General features: G+C 38.7%; 1 protein-coding gene across 2 annotated transcripts; it reads left to right on the top strand.

Moving 5' to 3' along the window:
- The first annotated feature begins 595 nt into the window (after positions 1 to 595).
- SLC46A3 (solute carrier family 46, member 3) lies at positions 596 to 12,639 on the top strand. 2 transcript variants are annotated; one of them, XM_004680174.2, is made up of 6 exons: positions 596 to 1,065; positions 1,799 to 2,009; positions 3,542 to 4,412; positions 5,807 to 5,890; positions 9,044 to 9,200; positions 11,264 to 12,639. In XM_004680174.2, the coding sequence occupies exons 2-6, from the start codon at positions 1,821 to 1,823 to the stop codon at positions 11,346 to 11,348; spliced, it is 1,386 nt and encodes a 461-aa protein (XP_004680231.1). In that variant the 5' UTR covers positions 596 to 1,065; positions 1,799 to 1,820; the 3' UTR covers positions 11,349 to 12,639. The 2 variants fall into 2 exon arrangements, with proteins under 2 accessions (XP_004680231.1, XP_012578581.1); XM_012723127.1 differs by lacking the exon at positions 9,044 to 9,200.
- The last annotated feature ends 4,906 nt before the right edge of the window (positions 12,640 to 17,545 follow it).

The raw sequence follows: 17,545 nt of genomic DNA, 5'->3' as shown, positions 1-17,545 counted from the left end.
CATTTCTGCATGGATTATTTCACTTACTCTTCCTTGTACTTGTAGGACAATCAGATCTCTACCGCTCCCTTCCAGACCAGCTCTTCCTTCCTGGGCTGCTCTTCCTGGGCTTCTTCCACTCTGAGCACGGCCCTAATTTTGCCCTTAACGCAGTATCGCAATTTACAAATTGTTCTCTATCTTCCTAGGAAAGTGTGCGCTGTCCATATTTGCCTACCACCTTTCCCACATTCATGCTCCACGGTTTCAGACTCACGACAAGCACTTCATAAATGCCCATTGGCTGAAGCTTTGAAGTTAAGTGGCAATTCCAAGGTTACAAGCTACTAATTAGCAATCAGGAATCAAACCTAAGGTGCTTGACACATTCCGTAACTACCACCTACTGAGAATTGAGGAAGAGAAAGAGGCCGCGCAACCAGACCCGAGAGCCCCGGGCCCGGCGCACGGGAGTGACGTCGAGATGGACCAATCGCCGTGGGGGCGCCGGCCACGGGGTCCAATCACAGGAGAGCTGCGTCGGCCGCCCGGGGAAGCGCACCCGGCGACTCCGCCCCCTCGGAGGGCGGGTAGGTGCAGGCTGGCGGGGTATGAGTCTCCGCCACGCGCGAGTCCCGGCGCCGATCCCCCCACAGAGTCACAGGACCACCAACCTGCAGACTGCCGACCGATCCGGGAACAGGTGCCAGGCGCGCCGGCGCCACCGGGAGCTGGCTGAGGCCGGGACGCGGCCACCGCGGAGCCGAGCGAGGGCTGCGCCGCGAACTGTCGCCGCTGTCACTTTGGATTCTCAAGTGCGCTTTCCTCGGTTTGCTTTAAAATAAGAGCTTGGGTTTCCCCGACAAGTGTTTTGGGACTAGTCCAAAACAGCAGCCCGGCTTAGCAGGAGGGGCGAGGCCGGCCGCCCCCGCGGTCAGTGTCCCCGCGTCCTCGGCTGCCTCACCCTCCTCCTGGACTTGCTGTCCCGGAGGCGCCGCCAGAGCGCAGGGCACCGGCGGAAGAGGAGTCAGCTCCGAACACGGTCATCCCTGCGCCTAGACTGGCAGAAAGGTTGTTAACTGCGGGGTGAGTTAAAAAGAAAAAAATCCCCTATCATTGGGAGCTGTTTTGTTTGTTTTGTTTTGTTTTTGTTTTTTTAAGGTGCCCTTCCAGGCGGCTGTTAACAAACAGGAAAAAAAAAAAAAAAAAACAATAACAAACAGTTTCGCAACTGTAGTGCCCTGGGAGGAACTTCTTTTCCTTTGTGAAAACCAACTAGTAATGCACGATATAGTGTGATCATTAGCTAACCAAAACGGATGACGGTGACAATTTTCGGATTTTTTTTTTCTTAATAATCTTAAAGACAGCCTTAACGGGTCTTACTCTTAAAAAATGGGAAGTATGACAGCCTATATATACTTAACTGACTATTGTATCAACTCCAAAGTAAGGTTACTGAACTAGGATATTTTTACAGTTTTCTGTCCCTTAGTTTGCTTCTTGACCCCCTCAAGTTTCTTTCTAACTTTGCCAACGTTAAGAAATACCGCCTCTATAGAAGGGAAGGGTAGGGGCGGGAATTAACTGGGAAAGGGGGGGCCCATTGTCTAAGGAAGGAACTCTAGGGGTTTTGGCAGTGTGTGTGTGGTATGATAACAGACATCTGAATAGTCGTGCCCCTGTGCCCCTAAATCATATATACTGTTGTAAACCCATGGTACCTCAACAAAAAACCAAAAGCATAAAGATTTTTTAAAGTGGCAGCATCTCTGATAAGATTACAAGTGATTATCTCTCTCCTTTTTCTTTTTTATAGAGTTCACTATCTCCCCAGCAATATGAAGATTTTATTTGTAGAACCTGCCCTTTGCCTTAGTGCATTTGCTATGACTTTGGCTGGTCCACTGACAACACAATATATGTATAGGCGAATATGGGAAGAAAATGGCAACTATACTTTTACAAATGATAAAAATTTTTCTCAATGTAAAGAGAACAAAAGTAGCCCGATATTGGCATTCCAGGAGGTAAGAAATTAAATATTCCTAAAATACAATACAAAGGGAACTTGTAACGGCAACATGCAATCTTCAAGTGAAAAAGAACATTGCACTCATCATACATTGTTCTCTCCAGGGTCACCATAAAACTCCTGAGTCCCAGTCCAAGAGTCTTTATTCACTGATTCCATTTGAAGATTGCTAATACCTTTAATCTGCCTCTTCTACTTAACCCCCCACCCTTATTCTGTGACGCAGATTTTTTCCATTTTCAAAATCTCAGCAAAGTCTCATCTCCTCTGTGGCTGTCGTCTTCTCCTTCCCACCCAGAAGCCTGCAAGTTGGACCAAGGCCAGCAGGAACAAGATCTTGCCGGACAAGTGGAGTGAAACATGGTGCTTCTACTTTTCTCCTACTTGCTTCTTCACAGCCCCCTTCCACTGCATGTATAGACCCAGTTCTCAGTGACCCTGAAAGTGAGCCATTGCTATAGATGGTGGGTCGGAGCCTGTCACAGGCACAGGAAGGGGAGCAGCATTGTGTGGCATTTGTCCCTCATCATTTGGTACTACCAAATCAGCTTTGACTCCCAAGTCTGTGAGGGTATCAGGGCAACAGAGCACTCCTTTTGACTCTGAGGACACTAAACAGGTTTAGTCAGACATTAGAGAGCCTTTTCTTCTCCCTTTTTAGACTCCTGTCCCATTTTTTGTTTGTTTAAAACAGGAGGGACAGCACCATAAAGCCTACCAATGTCCAAATGAAATAGAGATAGATAGCATCCAGCTTCAAAACTTTTCCCCCTATAATTCTTGACAAAACAAACCATTCTTAAAAACTTTGTACTCTTCCCTTGGGTGTTATTTTGTCATGACAAGTCTGCCTCATCCTCCTCAAAAGAATTTAAGGGAATTTACGTCACCTGCCTACTGGCTCTTAAATTTTCTTCCAGAGAGTTGGGGCTAAGACTGGAGACGAAGCCTGGGGGGATGGCAGAGGGCCCTAGAAGAAAGGTTCTAGCACTTCTTTATATGTCAAACATAACCTTGCTAGGGTGAGACCTGACCTCCTTGTTCAGCACTGCCCTGGTTCTTACTCAATTTCTAAATTCTATGGAGAAATTTCCTTGAAATTAATTACTCTGGACAGTCATGCGAGCCTTCTTGGTTTTGCTTAAAAAGCTCATGGTTTTCTGTGCTTCCCTTCTCTCAACTCCTCGGGGTAGTAGGAGAAACAGGAGGAGAACACTTGTCTCCCTGGCAAAGTAGGCCGCTCTTGCCCAGAGATTTTGGGTCTATGGGTCCAAAGACAGGACACATCAGTATAAACATTTTTCTTTTATGGTTAAAGTCTCCACTGGGATACTTGATGCCTTGATGATATCACTTTTTGATATTTGCCTTTTGAACTGAACGAAGATTTAAGCTGCATCAAACTCATGCACCTGAGATTCCCCATCTGTGATCTCCTGGCAATGTCATGAAAACTGTGCACCAGTATTTTGATGCCTGTTGTACTAGTCTCTGTAAACATATTGTCTTCTTTTTATTTCTTTGCAGGAAGTTCAGAAAAAAGTATCTCTCTTTAATCTGCAGATGGACATAAGTGGACTAATTCCGGGTCTGGTGTCTTCGTTTATACTTCTGTCTTATAGTGATCACAAAGGACGAAAATTCCCTATGATTTTGTCTTGTATTGGTGCTCTTGCAACCAGTGTTTGGCTCTGTTTGCTTTCCTATTTTGCCTTTCCATACCAGCTGTTGATCGCATCTACCATCATTGCTTCCTTTTGTGGCAATTCTACCACATTTTTGGGAGCCTGTTTTGCCTATATTGTTGACCAGTGTAAAGAAGAAAAACAAAGAACATTTCGAATAGCTATAACTGACTTCTTACTTGGACTTGTTACTGGCTTAACAGGACTATCTTCTGGCTATTTTATCAGAGAACTTGGTTATATGTGGTCATTTTTAGTTATTACGCTGGCTCTTGCTGTTAACTTAATTTATATTTTATTTTTTCTTGATGATTCAATGAAAGATACTTCATCTCAGACTGTTTCCATATCATGTAGTGAAGCATTTAAAAACCTATTTAACCGAACTTACATGCTTTTTAAAAACGCCTCCAGTAAGCGACGATCTTTGCTCTGTTTGTTACTTTTTACAATGATCACTTACTTTTTTGTGATAATTGGTGCTTCCCCCATTTTTATCCTTTATGAATTAGATTCACCACTCTGCTGGAATGAAGTTTTTATAGGTTATGGGTCAGCACTGGGTAGCATCTCTTTCTTGAGTAGTTTCCTGGGAATATGGCTTTTCTCTTATTGTATGGAAGACATTTACATGGCCTTCATTGGCATTTTTACCACCATGGTGGGCATGGCTATGACTGCTTTCGCCAAAACAACATTGGTGATGTTTTTAGGTAAGTATCAAACGTACCCTTAGAACTGACTATATTTGATCATTATATAAAATAAATTTAGTCTATTAGGTGAGAAATTTTCATATGAAATTCTCCATTTAATCCATTCTAGTTCAGTTAAAAGTTATTTCTTAAAAGCTAGTTTGCAAGAAGCTGTAATTCACTGAATTTTTCCAAATTTGTATTTTTGTCAAAAAAAAAAGTTTTGAAAAATGTTCTTCGTATGAATCACATCTTTGATATAGCTTTCACCAGACTGAATATGTCTTAAAATGCTTCTAATAGTACTTCTCATAAGAAAATTTAAGATAATTACATAAAATATACACCTAAGATTCACAAGAAAAAGCATGTTTATTGAATATACTCATTGACTATAATTCAAAAATGCTTTGACAAGGTTTTACAAATTTCATGAACTGACAGTTGGCAAATTACTTTTTGGCAAATTGGACTGCATCCTTAGGTGTCTACCCAAAAGTAGTTTTTGTAGAGCTTAACTTCATTGAAAGATTCCTAGGCTTTGTATATTGGGACCTTGGGGAAAGTATAATTAAGTCTTTTTCTGCAAAGGCAGTGTTGACCTCTTGCTACCCTGCGGAAAAGTGGGATGACCAAACAGAATTGGGCTTAGTTTCTATCATAGTACTGGATGATCCTGGGCAAATTGCTAACCACCCAGAGCCCTCATTTTTTCACCTGTAAACTCAGTATAGAAGCCTCTGATTCAGAGGAAGCAGTGAATATTAGAATAGTTAACCATAAATACCAGTATTTATGGTTAACCACTATTTATTGAATACCAGTATTCAATAAATGCCAGTTCCCCCTGTCTCCCTTCGAGTTGCCATGGCAATGTTAATACATGTGACAGCATGTCCAAAACTTTAAGGTTATCTGCAAATACAATATTTTACTTTATAATATAACTAAAAATGCTACTAATTATTAAAGTTCACACTTTAAAACCAGAAACAATTTGTGTTCATGAAGTTATTTAGCCACAAACATGAACAAGCAACATAATAAAGAACCAGTTTATTAATAAATGAATCAATATAATAAAAGAGTGTAAACACTAAAAATTGCACTAAGGATGAAAAGGCAAAAACAAAAAAAGGTAAGTTATGATTTGTTAATCAAGAGGTAATAATTAGGGAAATATATATGGAACTTAAAATTTTCATGAACTCTAGTTCTTATCTTTGCATTATAATTTGAGAGTAAATGAACATACCTGTCTATAATTATTTTAATTTATTAAAGACTACAACTAATCTTTAGCTGCAGTGAATTAGGATGCTTATAGAAAATGAAATATTTTGAAAGTGTCTCATATTTAAAACTGATCATTAGTTCTCTGACTGAGCCAGTGATTTCCAGTTTTTTCTCAGTCAGGTTGCCGTTCCTTTTCACTGCCGTCCCACTCTCTGTTCTGCGGTCCATGATGTCAGCAGTGGTTGGTTCTACTGAACAAGGTGAGTTTAATTTGCATAAGAAATACAATTAATCTTTAATCTGTATCTATACTTTGTACCAACTCAGATGTAAGTGCAATCAGTGTTTAAGTCTTCAAAATATTCTACAACACTTTTTCATCACAGAACTACTTTTGAATTAAGTGCTAAGCTGTGTGTTAGGAAGAGGCTATATTCAGGCAAGGGAACCCAGGGTTTCATGCTGAACAGGACTTGCTTTCAACATTACCCTGTCTAGGTGGAGAGGAGTCCTCTGGCCAGCTGGCTATGCCCACTGGGAGCCCCCACCCGTAGACATACACATTTGTAAACTACACTCTGGGTACCTCAGTCCCCATGTTTTGCAGCCAGACAGCTCTGGGCTCATATACAGTAAGTGCCTAAAAGACCCTCCTTCTTTAGATACTTGCTCCTGAGGGTGGCCTGTGATTTAAGTAGAAAAATGTGTATGTCCATGAACTGATGAATGGATAAATAAAATGGTTCATCTGCTCAATGGAATGATAGTTAGTAATAAAAGGAAATGAAGTGATACATGCCACTACGTGAATGAATTTGAAATTATTATGCTAAATGAAAGATGCTGGTCACAAAAGACCACATATTATAATTAGTGTTTAAGAGAAAGGAAGTGACTGCTAAAGTCCTTTTGGGGGTGATTATAATCATCTAAAATTAGATCACATAATGCTTGTCCAACTCTGTGAACATGTTAGCAATTACTGAATTGTACTTAAAACTGTACGTTTCATGGTATGTGAGATATATACATACAGTGAAGCTGTTCAGTTAAGAAAGAAACTACTTGCTTGATTTAGCTAAAATAATGTATCCTTTGTTTTTTTTTATATATATATAAAATCTTTAACAAGGTCATTTAGTGACTTTTAGGTGTTTAGTTTAAAATGGAATTCTGACTTTGTGAATTAGAATTCCATTGTCCTGGGATATTATAATTGCTTCATTTTTTAAATACAAACTAAGTAATCCTTTGGATGGTGTTGCAAGTTCCGTAACTGAATATATCCCATCTGTCATTTTCTAAAAACAGATATTTTTGTGAAAACATTATATACTTAAAATAATAAGAGGAGCAGGGAAAGTTGCAGAGGTTTTCAGATGCCTGTCAGTCTACTTTAAATTAGGAAATTGGATTTGGGAATTATTTTGAAATCTTTTGGGCCTTGTGGGTTATTTTTGTTTGTATTTATTTTTTTCCCATTTCGTTTTTGTTTGCTTAGTTTGTTTTTTGTTGGTACTCCTCGTGATTATAAATTAAAACACAGTAAAAATTACTTCATATTTGATAAATTTCTAAATTTGGTAAAAGCTAAATCATACTAATTATTTAATCCAATTAATCTCTGACAGCTATTAAGCGTGATCTGCTCAGGGAAGGTCAGCAATAAGCTGAAACCACTTTGTAATAATATGGTTGTGTCAGAACAGATGTTGCATCCAGCTGAGAATGTATTCAAGCAGTTGCATAATGGGACTAGTAGTCTGTCCTCCATGGCACTATCCCTGACTGTAACAAGGGATTTGCAACAAAATAAAATAATAAGGTAGACAAATAAGAGTTCTTCTCAATTAAACTGACTTATGTATCAATCATCATTCAAGGATGCAGTAAGTATGCTCTTTGATGACTGATACAGGCTCCTTAATGAAGCTTTAATTCATTCACTTGACAAATGAATGAAAATGTATGGGAAATGTATGAAATGTATGAAACATTTCCCAGCACAGCTCATCCCTGGGGGCACAGCAGGGAAAGGAGGTGCCTTGTCATAGACAGGTTTTCATTTTAGTCCAAGGAAACCACATAAATGTTAACACACTTCTGAAGAGATATGTTTACTTTTTGAACAATGTCCTATTATTCAAGGAAGCATCTGAAGCAGCATTGTGTGAAAACGTGTAAGAGAGTGAAAAGCTTAGAAAGATAAAAATCAAAACACAGCCTAAAAGATCAAGGCCATGGAGAAAATGAGGATAGAGACATGTAAACCATAACCCAGTCTGAAGGGTAATCCTCAAGCTTCACTTTTCCTTCCTGTCAGTTCAGACACAAGTATCTACATAAGTTGCATTTCTATAAGAAAAAAACATGGCCTTTATCCTGGAAAGTGAAGTAGGGAGAAAGTATAGTGGCTTAATGATAGGATCAGCAGGAACTTACACTAAGAAACTCTAGGAGAAGTGAGAATGGTCTCAAATTTTTTATATTGTGATGCAAAAGTCGACAAACAGGAAGAAATTTTATCAATAGAGTTTTAGGTTCTACACAAAATTAAAAATGGTTGGAATAATGACTATCTCTAATCTGCACCTGCACTGACCAAACAGACTTTCATGCTTCTTGAACAGTGCTCATGGCCTCCCCTTCACCAGACTTAGTGTGGACAAGTGTGAAGGGCAGCAGAATCCCCATTCTTCTCACCCTTGTGAAACACCGCAGAGTAGTTTATATTCTTGCAAGCAGAGAAATCAGAAAAAATATCAAACGATAGTATTTAAAAAAAAATCTAACAAAAGCAATCATAGTTTAACCTTCACTAAAGCATAGTCTTTGACTTAATAAGTCAAACAGAAGTCTAGTGGTAACAACTTTTGTCACTTTGGGGAGGGCTCAAATTCCAATTGTAGAATGTATCTGATCACTTCTCTTTGCAACTGTCCTTCCAGATCTGAGAGGCTGATAAAAAGATTTCTTTGCCTATCAAGAGAGGAAACATCTGCTGTTAGGAACCATTCTGCCTTTACAAGACCAGTCCTTGAAAGGGAAAGTGGGTTATAGCATCTTGCACTTCAGATATGTGTAATCAATGCCGGAGGCCGGGCAGGGAGCAGAGATGTGTGGTACTCCAGTAACTCAGCTGCCTTGGCCGCTTCACTGTGTCCTGTGGACAGTGGCCATTGTTTTCAAAATCTCTCCCACCAAGTCCAAGGAGAGATTACCTCAGTTCTCCTTATAACTGTTACAACTCCTTGTAAGCTAACCTGCAAAATGGGTTACTGACTTCTTACAGAGCTTGGAAGAATAGCTTTACCAAGCCATACCTCCATGTTCGTTCTTTTCAATGAAAATATGCCTCCTCCATTTTTGTAACTCTGTTCTTTTTTTTCCCTCCACACCCTGAACCCAAACAGGTACCCTCTTTGCTTGTATTGCTTTCTTAGAAACACTCAGTGGAGTCATTTCAGTTTCTACTTTCAATGGAATTTATTCAGCCACCGTTGCTTGGTACCCAGGCTTTATCTTTCTGTTGTCAGCTGTTCTGTTGCTAACTCCACTCACCAGTCTATGGTATGTAATATTTTTTAATCATTTTATCCAAAGATAACCAGGTTCAGTGAATTCCCTCAGCTTGCCAGTAATATTACATAGATCTGTTTAAGTTTTATCACAAGATGCTTTAAAGATACTTCAATTTTAAAGACTCAGATGACATGGCTGACCAAAACCAGGAGAAAGACTAGTTTAGATAGGCACTCTTTCTTTAAATATAGGCAGTTAAGACTAGAGCTATCTGTCTGTCTAAAACTGTGGTTTCCTAGAGTATAATAGCCTCTGATGGTGAAGGCTATCATAAAAGGATATAGTCTACTATGGGTTCTTGGATAAATGACAAAAGCAGATAGCATATACCCAATATTAGGAATCTCTTTCCAGAGAATTAGGTAATTTAATGACTCCCTTTTAAAATGTAAATATCCAGACATGCAAATGGAAGTAATTACAAAATTCAAGTTATGAATTATTCATAGAACAAAAATATCATAGACATAAGACAATATTGCTCCTTTTGCCTTTTCAAAATTAACAAAAAGTTTAAGCTAATTAGATGTGTAGTTACTAAAGCACCCAGGCAAATACACTGATATTTGACTCGTTCTATAAGGCTAACACATTGAGTTGTGAGCTCATTAATCTGGGCTACACCCATTTCACAGGACTGATGGGAACCCACAGAAGGTGGGACACAATAGTTAGCCATGTGGGCTTTTGTTAAGCAACATGGGTGTGGCTGTCAGAGGGCAAGTATCACATGTTGTAATCTTAAAACTTTCTACCAAGACCATGACCTCCTTAACAGGCTGTCCAAATGTTATTTATAGTCTCACCTCAATGCATGATATCTCAACTGAATGCTAACACCTAGATCTGTGTAAAACAGAGTACAGTAGTATTGACAATTACTCTGTTATTTTGACAAAAAGTTACTTGATATCTAATTTTTTAAAGAGACTACCTACTCAATTGACAAATTAAAAATAACATGCTAGGTTAGTGAGCACATTATGAGACAGTCTTACCCATTGTTGGGTTTAGTGTTACTCAATACTGTCATTTTTATTTTATATATATTTTTTGCATCGAAGAATTTAGGTGTCGGCCAGAGGTGCAGGGGAATGAGAGGATTCATCAACGACAGAGTGGGGAGCAGAGCAGGTAGATTTTTACAGAAATACTCTGTTGAGGGGAGCAGCAGGTGGGGATAGGAGAGGTCTGCTATGCTCTATGTGGGTTAGCTCCCTGGTTGGGGATCGAACTTAGGCTGTAGTGGTGATAGGGCTGAGACTTAAACAAGGAGGCCCTCAATACTATCAGTTTTATAAAGTAATTCATCTGCATGCATTAAAAGCTTTTTTAAAATATTAATAGTATTTGAACCGTAGATTTCATTTAGAAACTTATCTGAAGGAAATACTGGTAATGTCAAAAATTTATATGAAAAGAAGTTCATTATACCAAAAATTTTACATGACTAAAATGACCAACAGTAGGAAATGGTTAGATAAATAATAGTACATCCATGTAATGAAAAATGACTTTAGTCAGAATTGTATTCATGGGGAGTAGGATAACAGGTTTAATTTTCATTTATACTTTTTGTTATGAACATGTAATATTTTTATAATTAGAAAATTATTGCAGATGGGTAATTGGTAATTATCCTTTCAAAAATGCTTCTTATAATGTAAATGTAGGTGGTCATCTGAGATTTTTAACCCTATTCTGTTTGATATTTTTTTAATTAAAATGATAATGCTATTTAAATTATTTCCAGATGTCTTCTTGTCCTAACTTCAGATATAGCTAGTAAACGTGACCTTCAGTTACAGCTCTGGTTATAAATATTTCATATGAGCAGACATTAGGACACATGTATAGGCTAGGATCTGGAAAAGAACTCCAGCAGATTTTTTTTTATATGCAAAACACTTGCACAACAAGTCAATTGGATTCAACATGCCAGGATGATCCTCTTTGCATAATTTATTAAAAACCATATAACTAGGAAAAAGATGGAATACAGATCATCCGGGTGTTGCCTTATCTGATTTTAAAAGTTGTTTGCTTTGCAGTGTCGCCAAGTGCACCAGCTGGAACGAGGGAAGCTACATGCGTCACACAGAAGTAGAATCTAGTGAAGATACTTCGGACAGATAACAAATTTATGATGAAAATATATACACACACATATATACACATATCATGCTCTAACTTCTGAAGACTGTGACCTACCTCCACAAACAGTCCTTCCTGAGTGATCAACGCGCCATGTCCTTCTTTTTAAACAGAGCAGTCAGCTCCTGAAGCTAGCTCTTGACAGTACCATGCACTTTGAGCACTTTATGAAGAAATACCATGTGATCTGTTTCCAGTAGAAGAACAAAACAAAATACTTCCCACTTTTGGATTTAGGGGGAGAAAAACAGGCACTTAAAGGCGTAAGAAGGGATTAAGAAACTCTACACAATTAAAAACAATAATTTCCCTAATATACTCCAGTCACACATTGAGATGTAAGAGAACGCTTCACCTTAATTTCTTCATCTGCAAAATGGGTTTCTGACCACGCTCAAGGATTTTGAAGGCATGACTTGAAAATTACGATGCAGCATTCACTGACAGGAGAATAATGACAGAATCTTTAAATATAATTTTATCCCTACTTGGACAATGCTGTTTGATAGAGGTGCCGGTAATAGTCAAAGCTTTTAAAAAATGCAAAATCCTTAAAAGAGACACGTTGAAAGGATATGTATTTTTTAATGTTTCATCAATGACAATGGCATGTTAATTCTGTATATAAAACAGCAGTGAGTGGATAACAAAATACTTTCTAAAGAAATGTGAAAACTAAGTAAGCACAAATTATAAAGTAATAATATTACACCAATAGTCATTATTTCTGTGAAAGGATGTCTATTACTTGCTGCCTTGTCCTCATCCTGGTATCCATCCTGCTCTCTCAAAACACATTTCTCCATGCCTCCTTTTTTAAAAAATACTTCCATTTGGCCCTCTAGTCCTTTGAAATTTTCAAGTAATAGCAAAGCATTGCTTTCTCCATGTACCTTTCTTACCATTTCTTCTCTCTTCTCCGACCTCTCCCAGCCCCTGCAGAGCACTTTGTAGGTATTTATGTGCTAGCACTTTCCATTCCAATATTTGTCTGTCTGTTTGACCATGAGTACATTGAGGACAGGGACAATCTTTGATTACTTGGTGTATCCTCAATAAATGTTTGTTGAATATTTTCACTGACTACAAAATTTTGTCTTTAATGCATTATGGGAGTAACCACTGATATGCAACAACTCTTAAGCCTGCCTGGCAAGTAAAATGGAAAATGTGCTGGCCTATACACCTTTTAAATTGGGTCTGCACAGGTCACTCAACAGCTACCATTTTCCAAGTCACCATTTTTTTTTTTTTTTGCAATTTCTTTTTTTGTAATATTTATTTATGCATACAGAACTGGTGCAGGGGTAGTGACAGAATTCATCAGAGACAGAATGGGGAGCAGAATAGGCAGATACACAAAGTACACTGCTGAGGGGAGCAGCTGGCAAGACAGGAGAGGTCTGCCCTGCCATGTGGGTCACCTCCAGGGTGAGGATTGAACCCCTGCCATGTGGGTCACCTCCAGGGTGAGGATTGAACTCATACTTAAGTGGCTACGGCCAGCTTGCAGTGCTGCATCCTAACCTGTTGCACCACCAGAGAGGGCTCAAGACACCATCTGTCTTTAAGTACAACTGGATAACTGCCTTCTTTGGCATCTCTTGAATACAGACAGTCTTCAGTTTGATAACACTGTTTAGGGCTTTTTTCCTGAAGAGTAATCAACTACTGCTTGGCTAGCAGGTAGCACTCATAATTTAAAATAGTAGCATTTATTTCCAAGATCCTTACTTTTAGATTTAGCTAATGTCTACTGGACTGGGAACCCAGATAGACTGAGTAATTCTCAGATTTATTTATGTTTTCCTTCTTGTTCCCAAACAAAGAAATAGCACTTTACAAGTTAGAAAGTGTTTGCTGTATCCATTTTATCCCCTTAACCCTGTGAAGCAGATCTTCGTTTTCTTCATCTACAGAGGAGGAAGGTAGTAAGTCTCAGAGATTTGACTAGTTACTCAGCTACCACTAAGCAACAGTATTACACAGAAATGGACATGAGACCACTTATATTGTGTCATATAATGAACTTACAGGGAGGATGTACATTGACAGATACCCACTATCCATAATTGTATCAGGTAAAATGCAAAGTGCTCCCGGGCCCTCCCTGGTGGCTCAGAGGGTTAAAGCACAGCACTAAGAAGCTAAAGACACTTCAGTATGAGTTCAATCCCCGCCCACCCTGTAGGTGATCCACACTGCAAGGCAGACTACTTCTCCTGACCCGCCCGCTGCTCCCATCAGCAGCGTACTTTGTCAGTCTGCTTGTTCTGCTCCCTGCTCTGTCTCTGGTGAAGTCTCTCACGCCCCTGCACCTCTGACCTGTACCCCAGTTCTGTATGCACAAATAAATAAAACTTTTTTTAAAAAAAATGCAAAGTGTTCCCCAAAATACAATCGGCATTATCTGTACCTGACTCAATATTGCCTTTCTTGAAGTTAGAGAAATGATCAACAAAGTTCCTTCAAGATCAGCAGTCCATGTTCACCTGAACTGAAGAGAACATAGATGGTATTTGATACAATTGAAGGATTAACAGGTGGTTTCTCAGTGGAGCCAAATTATTCAAGTAAGTATGAGAATGGATTGAGGTAGCCCAGGATAAAAACACAACATGAGCTGGCTTAACCATCTCCAAAGTGTCTGTCATGAGAGATACTCAGTAAATGTGAAGCTAAAAGACTAGAAAAACACGCAAGCTGATGGGGGACTATAATAAAGACAGAAATGCAAAAACAAAAACTAATCTCCTGTAATGTGACCTGGAGCTCTGGTAAAGGAGAACAAAGAAGAAAAACATGTTCCTCTTATCCAGCACCATATAAGGGAGGTTAAATACACCATATCTAATAGAAGTGGATACTTTGATCACCCAAAAGGTGTATTGCTGTTTCTCTTCAAGAGGATCATTCATAGCCGGCACAGCACAGCCTCAAGAAATCTCTTTTCTCCATTCTTGAACTCACTAAATAGTTCTCTGGTTACTCATTCAATTTCCAAAAATCTTACTGATAAGAAGATATGAAGTGGAATTTTGAAAGCAATTTTACAGACCTCCAGGTAAGTGATAGATGACATAAAAAATGCTATCATTTTCTAAAACCTATTAAAATAAATGAATTTGCAACATCACAGAGTAGTATAAAACAATTATATATTAGCAACAAATGACTGAAAACTTTCAAATTAAAAATGCCACTTAACAGTAGGTTCAATATCTAGTATCTAGACCAAATATCCAGAGATATAAATTTAACAAAATATGTGTAAGACTTGTATACTGAAAACTACAGAACACTGCTTAATTTAAAAAAATAAATGGAAAGATATAAAAACTTGTAGATCAGAAGACTCAACACTGCTAAACATAGAAGTCAATATAAAATTTCTAGAAGACAACATACAGAGAAGTTTCATTACCTTGGGTTAGATAAGGTTTTCTTAGAATCCCAAAGGCACCAAACACATTCACACAGATAAACTGGATTTCTTCTCAATCAATACTGTCTACATTCTGCATACTCCAGTAAGAAAATGAAAAGGCAAGGAACAATTCCAGAAGATAATTGCATACTATAACTGACAAATGCTTTATATATGTGGAATACGTACAATCTCTAAAGCTCAATGAGGTGAGCAAACTAATTTTTACAAGGTGGAGTACAAGGCAGACTTGGAAGATCAATTGACAAAGCAATGATACAGTAGTAGGCACCACCACTAGTCATGAGGAAAAACAACTGAAACCACAGTAAGAAACCACCACCTTCTCACTAGACAGGATAAGTTTAAAAAATGTAACACTACCAAGTATTAGTGAGATTGTCCAGCAACTAGAGGCTCAAACACCTCTAGTACAATTCAGTAATGCCACTCCTAGGTTATTTTCCTAAGACAAATATAAACATATGTCCTTTCAAAGACTTGTATCTAAACATTCACAGAACCTTCACCCATACATAATACCCAAACTGGAAACAACCCAAATATCCTTCAACTGATGAATGAGTAACAAAACAGGATATAAATTGGAATACTAATTAAGCAACAAAGTGGAACATAAGGCAGAAGATTTGAAGTCAATTCAAATTGACTTCTGTCTCTGGAGAAACAACAGCTACGTTTTAAACAATGCAAAAGAAGCCAAGACATGAAAATTACTGTATGATTCTGTTCATATGAAATTCTTGGGGAAAAAAAACGAATCCAAAATGTTAAAAAAAGTAAGTCTGTGGTTGCCTGTGGTTTAGAACTACCTAGAAAAAAGATAAAATAAGTGCAAGAAGGAGCTTTGGCAAGTGATGGAAGCATTTCATATTTTTCTTGGGGCAGTGATTACACAGTTATATTCATTTGTCAAAATTCCCCCAATTCTAGCTTCATTTCTTTTTTATTACAAGTTTATTTTTATATTATTTTGTACATTTTTTTTCTTCTTTTTCTTTCTTTTTTTTTTCTCCATCTCAATTGTAATCCCCGCGGGTTCTAGCTTCATTTTTAAATTCATTTTTCTTTTAACCAACTTCTGAATGCTTTCCACTACCCTTTCAACTCACTGACTAGGTCTTCTGTCTCATCCAGTCTAGTGCTTAGCTTATTACTTTATTTTTCAGCTCAACTGTTATATTCTTTAGCTCTGTAATTTCTATTTGGAGCTTTTTCATATTTGCTTCTTAGAGTTGTCATTTTGTTCAGCCATCACTCTCCTAACCTCACTGGGCATCATTAAGATGGTTGCTTTGAAGACTTCTTCCAGTAGTTTCTTAGTTCTCTTGCATTAGGGTTTTTTCTTAGGGGTATGTTTTCATCCATTAACTGAGTGAATTCCTTTGCCCCCTAGTTCTGTTTGGTGCTGCAATTATTTCTGTGAATTAAGGCTAGACAGCTGCAGGAAGGGTCGGGTGTTTGAGGTAACCCTGGATGCTGCACTTACATTGATTACAGCCTTTTCACCAATCAGGATGACTGGAGCTCAAAAGCCAGCATAGGGTGGTGGCTCAAGAACCCAGCCTACAGGATGGGGGCCAAGAGGTGATTTGGGGGGGGGGGGGGGGATGAGGAAGAGGCTAATGCTGGAGAGTACTGAGGACATAAGCTTCTCTCTCTGGTGCTGCCCAGAGCTGCTTCAACTGAGCAAGGCATCTGCAATCCCTGTAGGTCAAATCAAACTGTACCCACAGTGCCTCTCCCAATGGCCCCCACCTGTAGTCTAAAACTTCTTCAACTATAAACTTTAAATGGGCTCACTGGTAGTAAAATCTTACCTCAATAATATTAAACATAGAAGACTACATTGGTGCTTTAGGTCAGCTCTAATACATGTATGCAGCTGTCATAGCTTACCTTGGCAAAGAGCTGAGGACAGTGAACCAACGTACCACTCCAACATTCCTTCCTTTATAGTGTGGTCCCTGGATTAGCAGCATCACCATCACTTAAGAACATGTTAGAAATGAAAATTTTTAGACTTCCACTCAAACCTCCTAAATCACAAATTCTGCAGGAAGGGTCGGGTGTTTGAGGTAACCCTGGATGCTGCACTTACATTGAATTGATTACAGCCTTTTCACCAATCAGGATGACTGGAACTCAAAAGCTAGCATAGGGTGGTGGCTCAAGAACCCAGCCTACAGGATGGGGGCCAAGAGGTGATTTGGGGGGTAGGGGGGAAGAGGAAGAGGCTAATGCTGTCTAGCCTTAATTCACAGAAATAATTCTAGGGATGGGGCCCTGCAATCTGTTTTTTAAATCCCTCCTGAGTAGGATACAAAAATAGTTTGAAAACTCTGCTCTACATTGTACTACTGGAATCTCAGTTTCATATAGCATGGAAACCGTGTTGAATCCAATTTTGCAATCTATTAAAGCCACATCCAGCTTACGTGAATACAAAAATTATCTTGTGTAAGATATCACATTGATAACCCGAAAGAATATTCAAAATCTATTCTTTCACATCTTCCTTTAAATTCTTATAGCTATAAATTAGCAAAGTGCCCACATTCTTGCTGCGTGTTGGGTTTCTTTGGATTTGGCCTCCAGGGGGCATGCTGGGCTCTTAACACCATGGGTTTGGAAATTATGTGGCAAAGGGGGAATTGGCTTTCTCTGGTACACTGACCCCTTCAAGTATAAAAAGAAACTGTTCTTCTAAGTGAAGGAACTGCTTCCTTCC

The sequence above is a fragment of the Condylura cristata genome, unplaced genomic scaffold, assembly GCF_000260355.1.
Source record: "Condylura cristata isolate star-nosed mole 26May11 unplaced genomic scaffold, ConCri1.0 scaffold00010, whole genome shotgun sequence".
NCBI classification, from domain to species: domain Eukaryota; kingdom Metazoa; phylum Chordata; class Mammalia; order Eulipotyphla; family Talpidae; genus Condylura; species Condylura cristata.
Note: the sequence above shows the minus strand (reverse complement) of the source record. Positions and strands in the feature narration are given on the sequence as shown.

Bases quoted from the DNA above. Each gene is read 5' to 3' on its own strand.
- SLC46A3 (XM_004680174.2), top strand. From the start codon at position 1,821: ATGAAGATTTTATTTGTAGAACCTGCCCTTTGCCTTAGTGCATTTGCT. The intron at 2,010-3,541 runs GTAAGAAATTAA...ATTTCTTTGCAG, and splicing joins CGATATTGGCATTCCAGGAG to GAAGTTCAGAAAAAAGTATC. The intron at 4,413-5,806 runs GTAAGTATCAAA...GTTTTTTCTCAG, and splicing joins AACATTGGTGATGTTTTTAG to TCAGGTTGCCGTTCCTTTTC.